Source organism: Pteronotus mesoamericanus, unplaced genomic scaffold (genome assembly GCF_021234165.1).
Source record: "Pteronotus mesoamericanus isolate MK-2021 breed Mesoamerican mustached bat unplaced genomic scaffold, CSHL_Meso_final contig_2, whole genome shotgun sequence".
Classification (NCBI taxonomy): Eukaryota; Metazoa; Chordata; class Mammalia; order Chiroptera; family Mormoopidae; genus Pteronotus; species Pteronotus mesoamericanus.
The window spans coordinates 16760509-16776104 of record NW_026555084.1 but is presented as its reverse complement, the minus strand read 5'-3'; the positions used below and the strand labels follow the sequence as shown (position 1 = coordinate 16776104).

General features: G+C 39.2%; 1 protein-coding gene across 1 annotated transcript in view; it reads left to right on the top strand.

Annotated features, from left to right (window-relative positions):
• Positions 1-15596, top strand: part of SPINK5 (serine peptidase inhibitor Kazal type 5) — a 205664-nt gene that overhangs the window by 168867 nt on the left and 21201 nt on the right. The window contains exons 17-26 of the mRNA XM_054568601.1: positions 23-150; positions 2466-2514; positions 4496-4623; positions 6182-6269; positions 8617-8744; positions 9376-9442; positions 11946-12073; positions 12897-12996; positions 14602-14729; positions 15409-15481. Coding sequence (XP_054424576.1) covers positions 23-150; positions 2466-2514; positions 4496-4623; positions 6182-6269; positions 8617-8744; positions 9376-9442; positions 11946-12073; positions 12897-12996; positions 14602-14729; positions 15409-15481 — 1017 coding nt within the window. The remainder of the gene's footprint in view (positions 1-22; positions 151-2465; positions 2515-4495; positions 4624-6181; positions 6270-8616; positions 8745-9375; positions 9443-11945; positions 12074-12896; positions 12997-14601; positions 14730-15408; positions 15482-15596) is intronic.

The window sequence follows — 15596 nt, the reverse complement described above, 5'->3', positions numbered from 1 at the left end:
CCTTCCCTCCTCGATTTCACAGGAGCTGTGCAGTGAATACCGTAAGTATGTGAGGAACGGCCGACTTCCCTGCACCAGGGAGAACGACCCCATCCAGGGCCCAGATGGGAGAGTGCACGGCAACACCTGCGCCATGTGCGAGGTCTTCTTGTGAGTGGAGCTCAATGCTTCTGATGGAGTTCGGGGGGGTGGGACTAAGAAATCTTCAAACAATTGTGAATAATGCATTTTCCTTTTCAGTGTAGTTATTCAACTTTGGGCGTCACATTTAAGTACATGAAAACACAGACACGCAAAACCAAATTAGCACGTAGAGAGCTGTCAGATGATAATTATTGTGATGTAAAGAGATATAGAATAATTTCTTTTTGGATATTTCAGAAAGAACTCAATCTTTTATTCAGGGTAGAAAGCACTCTATGATAACGTTACTCATTGCTTTTAGTTTTCTAAAGGACTAACAGCTGAAATAAATGGATGCGATCACATGTAAATACCATGGTACACAGCAAATTTTAAAAGACTTTATTTTAGTTCACTACCTCTCTACTCATTTTGTGTGACCTCAAAGAATAGGATTAGGCTGGATGAGAGCTATGGGGAGACAGGTTTGCGCAACATGGAGGTGGACTTCGCAGCAGTTAGAGAAGGAAAGGCTACGTCAGGGATGGTGATTCTCTCGTGTAGATTTACAGGGGACTAACATATAACCGTAGAATAAAAATGACATGACATGCTATGTCTTCTGAAACAAGCCTGTGGCGTTCTTTAAGTCTTTTGGTCATTGTCCAAAGGGGTACTCCAATTTATTTTCCTATGCGCCAGAATCTCTTATTTAGGACTTAGTCTTTCGGTCTTTCCTGGTTGAAAGCAATGTGGCCAAGCAGATTGATCCTATAGTGTCTGGGCCATGGAAAATCGATTAGGTGGAAGTCAAGATGACGACCACGTAACTATGTAATCAACACTTATTGAATGCATACAATCCTCACACATTTCCTAAGGGCTTTGCTACCTAATCTCATTTAATCTTCACAACAAAGATATGAAATAGGTTCTGTATTATTACAAGTTTTAGATGGAAAGATAAAGACCCAGAGAAGTTGAGGATGATAGAAATATCAGCACTGGAAAAATGAAGAAAATGATAATGTTTTTCACTGTGTGGTGTAGACAGGATATAATCTTTCAGCAAAGCCGTAATCAACTTCCAGTAGTTATATTTGTCTGTATTTGAGCTTGTTTAAGTCTGTTTTTCTTTTACCTCTACATTAATCTTCTGGTGACAAGGAAGTACTTCTGCCATCTAGTGGTCTGCTACTTCCTGGTAACTTCCCAGTATGGAAAGGAAATGCTTCTTGAATTTTCTAGTCAACTTAGACTCATGATAAAGTTCAGATCAGTTTCCCTTTTAAAGAAGTATGAGAATCATCACAATTTTGGAGCTATTGTAATAATTTTCTCTCATCACTAGAAGATACCATATCAAAAAAATAAAATTTTATCACCTCATATTTTATAGATATGTTAGCCAAGAGTGTTGCCTTTCTTGAGAATCATTCTTCCTTCTATAGTCTTTTCCTGCACACTTTCAAACCATATGCAAACATTTTTTTCAACTTTTTAAATGTTTTAATTTGAAAAATGAGCAAGTCTTAATGTTGATTGGAACATATTAAAACATTTTCACAAATTATGTGATTTTTCTCTGTCTATATAACATGACTGAATAATTGTGTTATAGATTCAAATATTTTATAGATCCATTCACGAAACTCAGCTTGCAATACTGTTAGTTATGGTCAAGGACTATAACTCTCACTTCATTTCCATCATATGCTTGTTTTTGGAGAATTCAACTTTTAATAATGATTACAGTGATGATATACTAATCTCTTATATCACTTTTGTCAATCTTTTTATTATTGACCAGATACTTATTCTAATTGTTTTACATGTATCAACTCATCCCATGCTCAGAACAGTCTTACGAGAAAAGTACTCTTCTTGTCTCTTCTGTCCTTCTCTACCCTTCCCATGTAGAGACGAGAAAGCCACAAATATGTTAGGATAGTTTTTGTGTTTTTTATGCAACCTGGTTCCAGAGTTTTTCCTCTTAACTACTGTGCTGTATTGACTCTCAGCAGCCAAATATCACCACCTTTATATAAAGAGTTGTTGCAGATGCAAAAGAAATCAGGCAATGAGAAATTCTTATCGCAGTATATTTGCTGGGAAGCTAAATAGATTTACTGATTAAGGGACTTTTTCTTGCACCCCATTCTTTTGAGGAGAGGTGAATCATTCTAATTTATTACCCAATAAAATTACAAACTACTGTGATTGGATCTTTGGGGTTACTTGAGAATAGTCAAAGCAATGAATGTTCAACTTGTAAATGTTAAGGATCTATTCTACTGTATTAAGATCCATTTTTTCTCTTCCTCTCCCCCTGTTATGTACAGTAAACAAGAAGAAAAAGCAAGAGCAAAGGCTAAAAGGGAAGCTGCAAAGGTAATTTGCTCAGGAATGCTAATGCTACACTATGCCTTGGCATTTTTTCCCTCTATAATAGCATTCTAGATATCTCATTAACAATAATATTTTTCTGTTCAATTTTTATGCCTGAAATGAACAAAGAAAACCTTTGACCTGAGGGCAAATTAGGTCTTGATTAAAAGTTTCCAGAGTACCAATTTTATTGCATAATAATTCAAATTTTGAGTTTGATTTCATAAAAATTGAGTGCTGATTTACTTTTTTAGTGATATTCTCCATGTTTGGCTTTTCTTAGATTTCTGCTGTCAGGCACAGAGTATTAATATCCATCTTTACAATTTACTAATTTCAATTAATGTCATTCAAACTTCTATTATTTCTAATAGAGTACAAGATCTGTGTCATTCACATTAGTCCAATTTACAAAACAAAGTGCACAAATATTTATCATATTTGTTCTTTGTCACCTCCCAAATATGGAGGAATACTATTATTCTCATCTCCAACTTAATGATTACTTTGTAATTTTTTTGACTTTCTAATTATCCTTTATAATTCTATATTTCTACAAGTAGCAGAACAAAGTCTGTCTGTAGGTAGATAGAGACTTGCTCTCCTATTAAAGCCATATACAGGATTTACCTTTATGTATTTTGTCCCCTAACAATAGCTGCAAAGTATAAGCCTAATAATTTATTTGCAGAAAGCTGACACAGTTTAAAAGTTTGCCATTAAACCAACACACTTTCTCAGTAACTTACTTTCTGTCTGCTGGAACCATCATTTGTTGGCACTTTAGAATTGAAAATTCGTTTTATCCATCATAGCCGATCAGTTGCTTAGTTGTCTTAGATTTTTCAAATGATTCTGTCAGGTTGCTTTTTCTCTCCTCCCCTGTTGTTACTCTCCTGTTTTAAACCCACATCCCCCGCTTAGCAAGGAGCCCCCAGAAAGGCGCCAGCTTCTCCAGATGTCATGCTTATTTTCTCCTCTTTATATTTCAGATACTTCTTTATTTCTTAGTTTGAACATGTTTTTGTTTCTGTTTTTCTCAGCCTTCTAAGGACAAGTCAAGGCTCAGCAATATTTTTTGCATATTGTTTTATTTTTTCAACTTTATTAAGATATAATTGACATATAACATTGTGTACTTTTAAGGCGTGTAGTGTGTTGATTTCAAAATGATTACCACTGTAGTTATAACTAACTCCTCCATCACATCACAGAATTACAATTTGTGTGTGTGTGGGATAAGAACATTTAAGATCTACTCTTAGCAACTTTCAGGTGTGTAATATGGGATTGTTAACTGTAATTACCATATTCTATGTTAGGCCCCCAGAGCTTATTTGTCTTATAACTGGAAGTTTGTACCCATTGGCCCCCTTCGACCATCGTCTCTTCATTTGTCCCGCCCTCCCCATCCCTTGGCAACCACCACTCTTCTGTTTCTATGAGTTCAGCCTTTTTTTTTTTTTTTTTTTTGGTTCCACATATAAGTGAGATCACACAGTATTTGTCTTTCTCTGTCTCACTTACTTTACTCAGTATAGTGCCCTCAAGTTTCATCCCAGCTGTTGCAATGGAAGGATCTCCTTTCTTTCTCATCAAGGCTCAGCAAATATTCTCAGTTCCATTCCTTCTGGGCCTATTGACTCTTCTCACCTGCGATCTTTCATTGTTCTCATGGACTGTGACCTGCAACACAACACACACATATATTGGCCTTTATCAATGTATCAGCCTTCTTCTACAACTAGATGATAAGCCCCCTCAGGAGAATGATGAAGATGTTTACAGATCCATTTTGGTTCCAGTACAGTTCTGAGTCTATGATGGGAGCTTTGAAAAAACTTACTGTTTTACTGCTACATGTAATGACTTTAATTTTTCCTCCTTACTCTGTGTTACATACTTATCGCTTATTCTTCATGATAGACAAAGGTGCAGGAAGGGTGGGAAACTGCTCTGAGGAAATATTTTCTTCATTTTCCAGGAACTCTGCAGTGAGTTTCGGAACCAGGTGAGGAACGGGATGCTCATATGCACCCGGGAGAATGACCCCGTCCGCGGCCCGGATGGCAGAATGCACGGGAACAAGTGTGCCATGTGCGCAAGTCTGTTGTGAGTACCGCCCTCCTCTCTCCCACTGCTTTTCTTCATCATCCGTCATTCCCAAGTCTCAGTTTGTTCGGAAATGTGTAGAACACATACAGGGGGTTGTATGCCAGGCAATTTTAAAAGCATATGGACAAGACATTAAGTGATGTTGAGTCACATAGTGACAATGTTTACTCAGTAATCCTTCTACCTTCTAGCTAAGCCTTGAGGAAAAGTCTTAATTTGGTGCGAAAATCCCTATAACACTTGATAATCGCTGTTCATGACGAAAAGAGGGCAGAATCTTGACAATCTAGATGAAAGGATGTCTTTGATCTCTCTCCCACCCCACCCCTAACATTTTACAATTCAGATAAGGGAAAACCATTTGGACAGAGGTCTATGAGGCCAGTATGTAAAGACTGTTAAAATAATCTGAACAACAAATGGTCTAGAGGGAATTATATGTATCCTGTCAGGGACATTACTATACACAGGTGAAATAAATACTTTGGTAAGTGGTTTTGCGTAGGGAGTTAAACTCCTAAGAGGTAAGCCCATATCTTAGATGTTTATTAAAATGTCATCTTGGAAGCCCAGTTTAGAGCCTAATAGGCCATTGTGCTGCTGAATGGGACCGGAGCTCCATTATGCGGGACAATATAGGAGAAGCTGATGATATATTAGCACCTCTGGTTCTTCTCCTTCTTAGACTCCTAATCCCCTACCAAGCATCTAAAATAAATGTTGAGAAAAGTATCTGAATAATACCTGCTGAAAGAGATGCAAAGTTATTGTCACATATCTTGGTTCAGTCTTAAGTATAAGATTTAATCTCCTTAAAGGAGAGATTGACAGGATAGGCCAGTAAATGGTGGCCTGAGATTCAAAAAATCAAGGCTCTTCTCTCACCTGCTGGAATTTCTCATGATGTGGTGATGACTAGGTTAGACGTGATGAATGCTACAGACTTTTTCCAGCCTTAGTTTGCTCCCTGCCAGTAGAAAATGACACAAATGCCTGCATCTTAGGCTCATGATCAACCTCAAAATATTAGCTGTTGAACCTTCTTGAGCTAGAATCATTAGTGCAGTCTAAAAGTTGAATTTCAATTTGAATATTAATACCATTAAAATAATACTTAAAAATTTTTATATTGCAGTGAAATATGGTTGATTTTGATTTTGAGCCCATTATCTGACTTGGTTTCATCCCTTGCTTTCATCATGAATGTGGTTATTATTTAAAATAAATAGGAAAATTTTCACAATTTAAAAAAGTCAAGGCAATTGAGGCTTTTTTCAGGTTATTGGTTGAAGTTACTGACTGATTAAAAAAAGCCCACTTGAAGTTCACAAACTGATAAAAAAAATGCTAATTTTATTTTTTTTAAAGGGCATTGGGCACTACTGAATCTATCTGCATTAGTGGGCAAAGTAGTAGCACCTCTTGGACTGGATAAATTTGTACTGAAGATTGAATCTGACCTTTGGTCTGGAAGATCCTCATTCCTTCTGCAAATATATGACCAAAGATAATGAGGAATTGTAGTTAGCTCGTATCTTGTTTTGTTTTATTGCAGCAAACTTGAAGAAGAAGAGAAGAAACATGATAGCACGGAAGGAAAGGAGAAAGGTGCCTCTGAGAAAGTGAAGAGAGAAGCAGTACAGGTAGTTCCTTCAGGTCACCAGAGCCTTGTCCCTTCTCAGTAGGCAAGGCCTCGCCCCTCCTCCCAGTCCCAGGGTCGGTAGTGACTTTGCAAACTGAGAAAATGTACTTGGATTCTCATGTATAAGAAGATCCCTTCTTCCTGACTCCCTTTATTCACACCCAATTTGATCTGGTTGCCTGTGCATTTGAGAAGAAGTCAATCACCCTTTTCTCTACTGACCATGTGAACTGCATCATGCCAAGGAAGAAGTATATGCAGATTGTTTTGTTGCCTAAATGCAAACTGGTAGAGGCAGATTTTAGACTTGTCCCCATACCTTGTTGTATAAAGGTGTTTAATTAAAAAAGTAAACAAACAGATTTTCATCCCAATTAATTCTCTGTGATATTTTGGGAAATTATTCAATAGCATCTTTGAGCCTTGGGTTTGAACCTGTAACATCTCACATGATGATGATGATGGAATGGCTATTAATTACTTAATTGCTACTGTATGTAGTGTGTCCTTACAACTTCATTACTGATGTTTGTGGTAATCATTGGGGATTTGTATTATTACCTATATTTTAAAGAAGAGGATTCAGAGGCTAAGATAAGAAGATAGGAAATATAATTAGTAATCTGAGAGCAAGCAATGAGACCATAAATTCTGGCTTTAATGCCCATGGTGTACTTTAGATTTACACACTCTTCCAATTTGTAATTTTCCTGTAGTCTGTGCCTCAGATCTTTATTACTTCTTTCCTTTATCCTTTTCTAACTGGGAAGATCTCATTTCTTCTCCCTGCCCCCGTGTTTGCTTCCTGCAATCTACTGTGAACTCTAAAGCCAAAGTAATTATTTAAAAACATAAGATAAGTAATGTCGCCTTATCAGTGTCTTCTCAGCTCACTCAGAATAAGAACCGAGGTCTTTCTAGTGGCTGACAGTGACATGCATGATCTGACACCTCTCAGACCTCACTTCCTACCGTTCTGTTCCTTGCTGCCCTTGTCCAGCCTTCCTGGTTACCTTGCTGCCTCTTGGACATGCCAGTCACTCACTCAAGGCTCCCCATCTTGTGGAATCAGTAGCATGGTGGTTAAACACCTGGACTCTGGACTCAGACTGGATTCATGTTCTGGCTTCATCTTCCTGCTGGTGGTCAGACAGTTCATATTTTTGCGCCTTAGTTTTCTCTTTAATAAAATAAGGATATTATTAAGGATTTATTATTGCTGTTGTGATGAAGTCCTAAGAACATATCCGTGTGTAACAGCTCAGTCTCTCACATATGTAAAGTCCTCAGCATTGTACATTCAATGAATTTTGCCTCCTACATAGTCTTGCTCATAGTCAGTCATGAATGTCCCTTCCCTCTATCTGTCAAAATTCTGGCCACTTTTTATGGCTCAGAATAAGTATTAGCTGCTTCCTAAAGATCTTCTCCATTTATACAATATGCCTAAAAGCTCTATCATCTATTATGTCAATAATTTTTCCTTATTCCTCAATTATATCATTTGCTTTATTTTAACTGATAGATGCTTCTATGTATTTCTTCAAAAGAAACAAAAAACTCTGTATTGGTTTTCTATGGCTGCTCTAACAAATTTCCACAAACTTGGTAGCTTAAAAACAGCACAAACATTATCTTACGGTCCTTTAGGTTAGAAACCTGACACATATCTCACTGGGCTAAATCAAAGCATCGGTAGGGCTCTGCTTCCAGAATCAGTCTCCAGGGGACAATTTGTCCCTTTGCTTTTTCTAGCTTCTAGAGGCCATTCATGTTGCTCAGCGCTTGGACCCCTTTTGTCATCTGCACAGCTGACAACATTGCATCACGGACTGTACTTCTGTAGTCACCTCTCCCTCTTTCTGTCTCGTCTGTCTCGTCTCGCTCTTCCAGCTTTAGGGGCTGACCCTTTGTGTTTACATTGGGCTCACTAGGACCATCTCGGGTCATCTCCCCAGCTCAGTCTCCCCGTCTTTAATCACATCAGCAAAGCCCCTCTGCCCTGTGAGATGATATACTCATATTTGCAGGTCCTTGGTATTAGGGCTTATACAAATCTGGAGTTGGGAGCTATTAACCTGCCTACCCCAAATTTCCTTTAAAAAGGAACAAACAATTATTCTTCTTTATATCTCATAGTGCCAAGCAGAGAATAATACTTGCATTAAATTGAAGTTTTTCTAATGAGATAAGTCACCGCAGGTTGAGAAGCGTCTTGGCTAATATCAAGCTCTTGCCATGCCTCCATTGTGTTTCGGGGCATTGTTGCATTGTTTTCAGAGGGGTAACACGGGGGGAGCTTTCCAATATTTATTAACCCGATTCTTAAATCCTCCCTCCTTTGGCAGGAGCTGTGCAGTGAATACCGTAATTATATGAGGAACGGCCGACTTCCCTGCACCAGGGAGAACGACCCCATCGAGGGCCTAGATGGGAAAATGCACGGCAACACCTGCTCCATGTGTGAGGCCTTCTTGTAAGTAGCGCCGTAGCCACTGCCACTGCCGAGTGGAGAAGATACTTTCTTCTGGGGCAGACAACAGAGATGATAGTGAAGGTTTTCTGTAGGAGGTAGAACTTGAAGGCTATCTTGGCACTGAGTTCTGGGATTTCCTCTTAGAAAGCCATAGAGCTCGCACATTTCTTTATAGTGTTCTCAGTGTTCTGGAAGGGACTTGACTCCCCTCAAGGGAGGACCGTGTGCTCAGAAGAAATTCCCCGGAGTGAATCGCATACAAGGCTGCGATTTCTGTTCTCTGCATACACGTGGTCATGAATAATCAAAAGATGTAATCATCGGGCCTAACAAATTGAAAATTTGTTAACACCTAGTCACTATTTTTAAGTATCCTAGCTGTATTCCAGGAAGAAGGAGAGTATCTTTATTTTCTAAAAGGAATATTGTAGTGAAAATTATTTAGTGGCTTGCTGTGGCACGTGTCTTATTTTTTAAGTAACACTTATAGCAAGAAGAATAATATGGAGGGTGTGCATTTAACTTTCTACTTTGAGCTGTGGAAGGAGTGAATATTTCTATCTGAAGAGATTTCCCCTTTAGGATAGCACACACTGGGTGCTAGGAATGATTCTTCTCCTCTCTCTTACAGCCAGCAAGAAGCAAAAGAAAAAGAAGAAGCTGAATCCAGAACAAAAGTGAGGAGAGAAACTAAAAAGGTAATTGTCCTGGAATGTTCATGCCAAAAGGAAAGGATGAGGTTTCGTAGTTTTTCTTTAAAAAGAATTTATGAAAACACTGAAGGCCTGTGTAAGAGAAATCAAGGTTCTTTTAGTCCAGGGGTTGGCAAAATTTTCTTAAAGGGCCAGATAGTAGATATTTGACGTTGTGGCTATTCAGTCTCTGTCACAAATACTCTAGTCTGCTGTTGTGGCTCTAAAGCAACCATAAATAACATGCAAACAAATGGATATGGATGTGTTCCAATAAAACTTTATTTACAAAAAAAGGCAGTGGGCCAGATTTTCCTCACAGGCTATAGTTTTACTTGCAGATTCCTAATTTACTTCATCCGCAATTTGGAAAAAAAAAAAGAATGATTGATTTGAGAGAGCGAAAGTCTGGGAGGGGGGCATCGATTTATTGTTCTACTTATTTATGCATTCTTCATTGGTTGATTCTTGTATGTGCCTTGACCAGGGATCGAACCCTCATCTGTGGTTTATCTGGACAACGCTCTAACAAACTTAGATACCCAGCCAAGGTCCTTTCCCATATTTTTAAATGAAGATTTAAAACAAAGAGAAAAAAAGGATTTGCTTAGAAAGGTAGTGAGAGTATTGATTTCAGAATCCATTTCTTCATATTTCACAATCGAAGAAGGGAAACAGTGGGATTCAAGCCCAGACTTGCTGACTCCAGTCCAGCCTTACTTCTGACACACCGCGTAGTTTTATGGTCACATTTGCTCAGACCCGGTGTGCTTCTTGCTTTACCGTTAAATATTTCTGGTGCAAGCATTTTGGGGAAAAACAGAAAAGCAACTTTCCAAAATAATATTTTCTCGATTTCAAAAATAGTGATTCCAGGTAGATTTTTCCAAGTTTGTGGTCATTTCCTTGCCCCCCTCAAAAACTATTGGTACTAAAAATCTAAACAAAAGCATCATGCTTAGAATTTTATGATTGGTTTTATATACACTTTTATTTCGCACAATTGTGAGTCTGAATTTAAAAATATGAGTAGCTCATATGATTCACTTTTTAACATCTGCAAGAGAAGTTTCTTCAGAATGAGACGATTTCTGATTTCACATTAGCTACTACCAACAAACTATCCTCTCATGTCCTATTTCTTTTGCTGAGCATGACCAGTTAGGGAACCGGGCAGTGAGCTAGAAGGAAAACGCACTTTTCTCTTCATTGACTTTCACCTTGAACTGAAATATAGAAACAAACAAAACCCCATAAATTCAATCCTAATTGCTACCAGTAATTAACTATCATCTTAGGTGATTTGCTTATCCTCTATCAATTCCTCAGAGGACTCTGGAGCTAGCACTTACTGAATACTTCCTATATGTCAGTCATTGTAGGCCTACATATATGTATTATCTCCCATTATTTCTGTAACAGTCCAGGACGTATAGTGAGTACCTAGTGCATATTAGCCTTTACTATTTTAGCCAAGTGGAATATACTACTCTTACTCCCACTTGATAGATGAGGTGACTGAGGCATAGAGAGGAACCCCGCTCCCCCAATCTGAGATCTCTTAATGGCGGGTTGCAATTATAATTAACAATGAGATATAGCTGTCAGCACGTTAGTGCTTATCTAGACACACCTGGGACAGTATGTTAAATTCTTTAGGAAAGGAGAAGAATTCAGAATGAGAAATTGTGCAGATTGAAACAGAATGACTGAGGTATCTGATGGTTAGCTCTTGGCAGAGAACTTAAGGACTATGGGAGAAGGACAAGAAAGCTTCCTCCAACTATCTGAAAGACTCTCGTGTGGAAGAAGCAAAGGATACTCGGTTCTGAGGGAAATGAAGTACTTTGACTTGCCTTACTGGTCTGAAGGAACATACTCATCCTGATTGCAGTGACATCTTAGAAAAACCAAACCTTACGAGTAGGGATCCCGTAGACTGCATTGTTTTCTAAGAGCCCCCAAAATAGCACCCCGCTAATTTGCGGGAACTATCTAGTAGAAATTTTGAAATGAACTGTATGGAGGGTAACGGACTTCTTTTACGGCAGGGGTTCCTTTGCAAATTAGATAACTTCTGGGCAGGCATGATGTAAAGGGGATTGAGATACAGTGAGGATGGTTGTACCAGATAAACTTTGAAGTTCTATCTAAGCCTGATTTTTTTTACTCTATGACTGTTCTGTTTTTTTTCCCCTATTATGACAGAGATGGACAATAAAACACTGCATAAGAAACGTGACCAGTCCTTAGAGAACCCACTTTATTAAAAGACTATTGCTTGCTTGTGATTGCAGGTTTGGTCTCAATTTAGGGGCTAAATCTCAAGGAAAAAGAAAGATAAACCCTATTTTAAATCCCATGTGCTTAGGAGAAATTGAAAGAAACAAGTGCCAGAAAAAAAAGTCCTTAGGTCCCTTTCTCTTTCTTCCGGGAAGCACTTAGTAGGAATCCAACAAAGTCATGTCCAGGAAAATACCCACGCTCTTGCCTTTTCTCCTCCATGTAGGATATGTGCAGTGAATTTCGGAGCCTTTTGCAAAATGGAAATCTTTTCTGCACACGAGAAAACGATCCCGTGCGTGGTCCGGATGGCAAGACCCATGGCAACAAGTGTGCCATGTGTAAAGCCGTCTTGTGAGTGCCCCAAGGACGTCCTTGCGGGGGTCAGCAGAGCGGGGGCGGCAAAGAGCCAGGGAGACAATAAATGTTGTGTTTGTCCTTTCCTTACATACGAAAGCAACTAATGATTATCTGTAAAGCAAATAAGATTTAAAAAAAAATTTTTTTTTACATAAAGAAATATGTTCTCTTAAGAATATTCATTTGTGGGCAGTGAAAAGGAGAATAAGAGAAGGGAGGGACAAAAATTAAGAATGCTACAGGTGACAGTAGGGAGTGGCAGTGACCCAGTGTGAAGCACCTAGAGCAGGGGAAGTGGGGGGAGGAGAGTGGGTCAACACGGGAGACACCGTGAAGGGGAAATCACATTATATGGCAACAGCTGTCTGAGCGGAAGGAGAGGAGCATTTAGAGGTGACTCCGGGGATTCGTTCTTCCCAAGAGGTAGAGAATCCAGGAGGGAGAACACATTTGGTGGAGAAGGTAGTTATTTTTGAACCGCATAAATATGAAGTATTTGAGAGTACTACCTGGAGAGTCACCCTGAGGCTTCATGAAATGCTAGTTAATTGCTCACCTGCTCTTGCTTGTGACTTGTAAATATTGGTTTTCTTCTACTGCCATGTGGACTCTTCCAGGCAAAAGGACTCCACGTATTTCTTTCTTTTTTTTAAATTTTTTTTTTAATTTTCAAAAAGGGCCTGCAACGTAGTAGATGTTCAATAAGTGCTGGTGAATTCTATACCAATCTAACTTGGTCAAGTGATGACAAACTTAGAGACATGCATTCTGCTCTCTGTAATCTATTATTCCCTGCCTCCCACTTTCTAATTTCCAGCCAGGAAGAAGATGAAGAAAGAAAGAGAAAAGAACAGGAAAGTCAAAGAAATGCCAAAGAGCATGGTCCCAACGGTGGTGGTGGAGGAGGGAAAGCTCAGGTGAGAGAACCTCTAACTTGATCACCAGAGCAGGCTCACCTCATTGACAGTCAGACCCCAGCATAGCCTTCGATAGTACCAGGTGAACGTGTGTAGCGCTGAGTCTCTCTAGGGCTCATTTTGACTTCTTTCAACCTGGAAAAATTAGCACGATGACCCTATCCCAATGTCCTGGCTCCTCTTTCTATGGTCTGCCTCTCACGTCAGTCGTCGATGACAGGACGGTTAGTGGTATAAATGTGGAGATGTTCCATATCAGCATCACATGTTCTTCATTTTTTTTTCTTATTTTCTCTTGCCCTGAATGCAGTCACTTTGCTGAGGTATACTATTGATTCAAGGTAGCATAATATGGTAAAAGAGCATAGGTTTTGTGGTTTTTTTTTTTTAAGATTTATTTATTTTTAGAGAGATGAGAAGGGAGGGAGAAAGAGGGGGAGAGAAACATCAGTGTGTTGTCGCCTCTCATGCACCCCCTACTGGGGACCTGACCTGCAACCCAGGCATGTGCCCTGACTGGGAATCGAACTGGCAACCCTTTGGTTCACAGGCTGGCACTCAATCCACTGAGCCACACCAGCCAGGGGAAGAGCATAGGTTTTGGAGTCAGATAATTTGGGGTATGACACTGCTGCCCCCTTTCACTCAGGACTTGTGAAGCATTAAATGAGTCAGTCTATCTCACTGAATTCTAGTGTCCCTGATTTAGCGGTGCTCTTACAGAGATAATGTAAAATAACTGAGGCAAGTGTGTAACACATTTCCTGAGATACTTTTCAGTGTCAGCATGACAGTGCATGCAAGCTCACTCCTTGAGTGTGTGAACACAGTCTAATAAGATTACAGCCACCTTATTGCTCTTACGGTCTTGGGCTATTAAGACCATTTCTTTGCTCCAGATACAACTCAGGCCCAGTATTTGCCTTTGATAAATTTTGGCCTTCCTGTTTTTCTGTCTTTTCTCCTTTAGAAGGCTGAGTTCTCATTTTCAAGCAATAGACATGTTAAAGACCCTTTGTCTGTTTTCTACATAATTTTCTTAAACCTGTCTTTCTTGGCATTTTGCATAACTTTGCTTTCTCCCAGCATTTCTTTCTCCTTTCTATCTGAACAGAGGTCAGCAATCTTTTTTTGGTGAAATCCAGATGGCAAATATTTTGGGCATTGTGGATCCTGTGGTCTCTGTTCTAACTATCCACCTCTGCAATTGTTGTGGGAAAGCAGCTATATATAATGTCTACATGAATGAATGAATAAGTGAGGATAGTTCAAATTTTATATGTAAAACTTTATATAAAAACAGGCAACAGGACAGATTAGTCCTTTAGGCTGTGTAGTTGGCTGACCCTTGATCTATGCTATTAAATTTCAGCAACTTTTTCATTCCCCTGTATAGAACCTTAAAAGTAGCATTATTAGGCAGGGTAACTAACCTCGTAGAATACGGGTGATTCCAGCCCCCTTTTGCCTGTGGATAGCAATCCTAGTTACACCCCTTGTAAAAGAAAGCAGACAAGAACTTTTCTTACTCAAATTATTAGCAAACTTAGTAACAACACAGCAGACCAAGTGATCCAGAAGGCCTGCTCTCATCTTCCCTTTCAGGACCAATGTGCTGAGTTTCGGGAAAATATGAAAAACGGGAAACTCAGCTGTACGCGGGAGAGCGATCCTGTTCGTGACGCTAATGGCAAAATGTACAACAATAAGTGTTCCATGTGTAAAGCGATACTGTAAGTGTTTCTCTCAGCAGGCTTGCCTAAGAGATAGCCACATAGTCCTCCTGAATGAATGGCTATTTCTCCTTTATTGAGGGCTCCCTCCCTAAAGATTATTCTTTTTGTTAATTCCCACATATTATCTCTTTCTCCTGCTTCCCCTAAGGAATGGTAAGAAGCTAAAAAACACATGCTCTAAGGTCACTTTCCAGATCACTTTCTCTCTTGGGCTCCATACTTTAAGAAATAATATTATAATATTGTTGACCTACAAATCAAGGAAGTAGAATGGTGAGTTAGTGGGAAATTAAAAACTCTAGCTCATCATGAAAAGGTGAAATAATTGAGGAAGCGGGACTTGCTTTAAGTATCTGAAGGGTACCTTCAGGAAGATGGAAGGAATTCAGCAGCTTCTTCTCTGTTGCCCTGAGAATGTGAAATAAGACTAAAGGATGGAAGTTAGAGGGAGATACTCTGGACACAAACTAAGAACACTTTGAAATTACTTGAGTTGCTCTACCTAGAATATCTACCTGGGATGAAGGAACTTCTTAGTAACTGAGTCAACTGTCCATCATGGGGGATATGCAGAGATTCTCTGTGAAAGAACAGGTTTAGGACACGTGAACTCTAAGGGTCCTTTGAAACCCGAGGACATGTTAACAAGATAACTATTGACTCTTTTCTCTTCCAGGGAAAGAGAAGCAAGTGGAACAAACAACTACTCTGGCTACAGAGCAAATGATACTGAATCAGCATCAGGGAAGGTGAGGCATTAACTAGGTTTCAGAAAGAATGGTCTTCCTGTAAGTCAACACTTGGCTGTCAAAAATATGGAAAGGGGGTGTCAATGTTGCCAGCCAGGATCTTGTCCTTAGATCA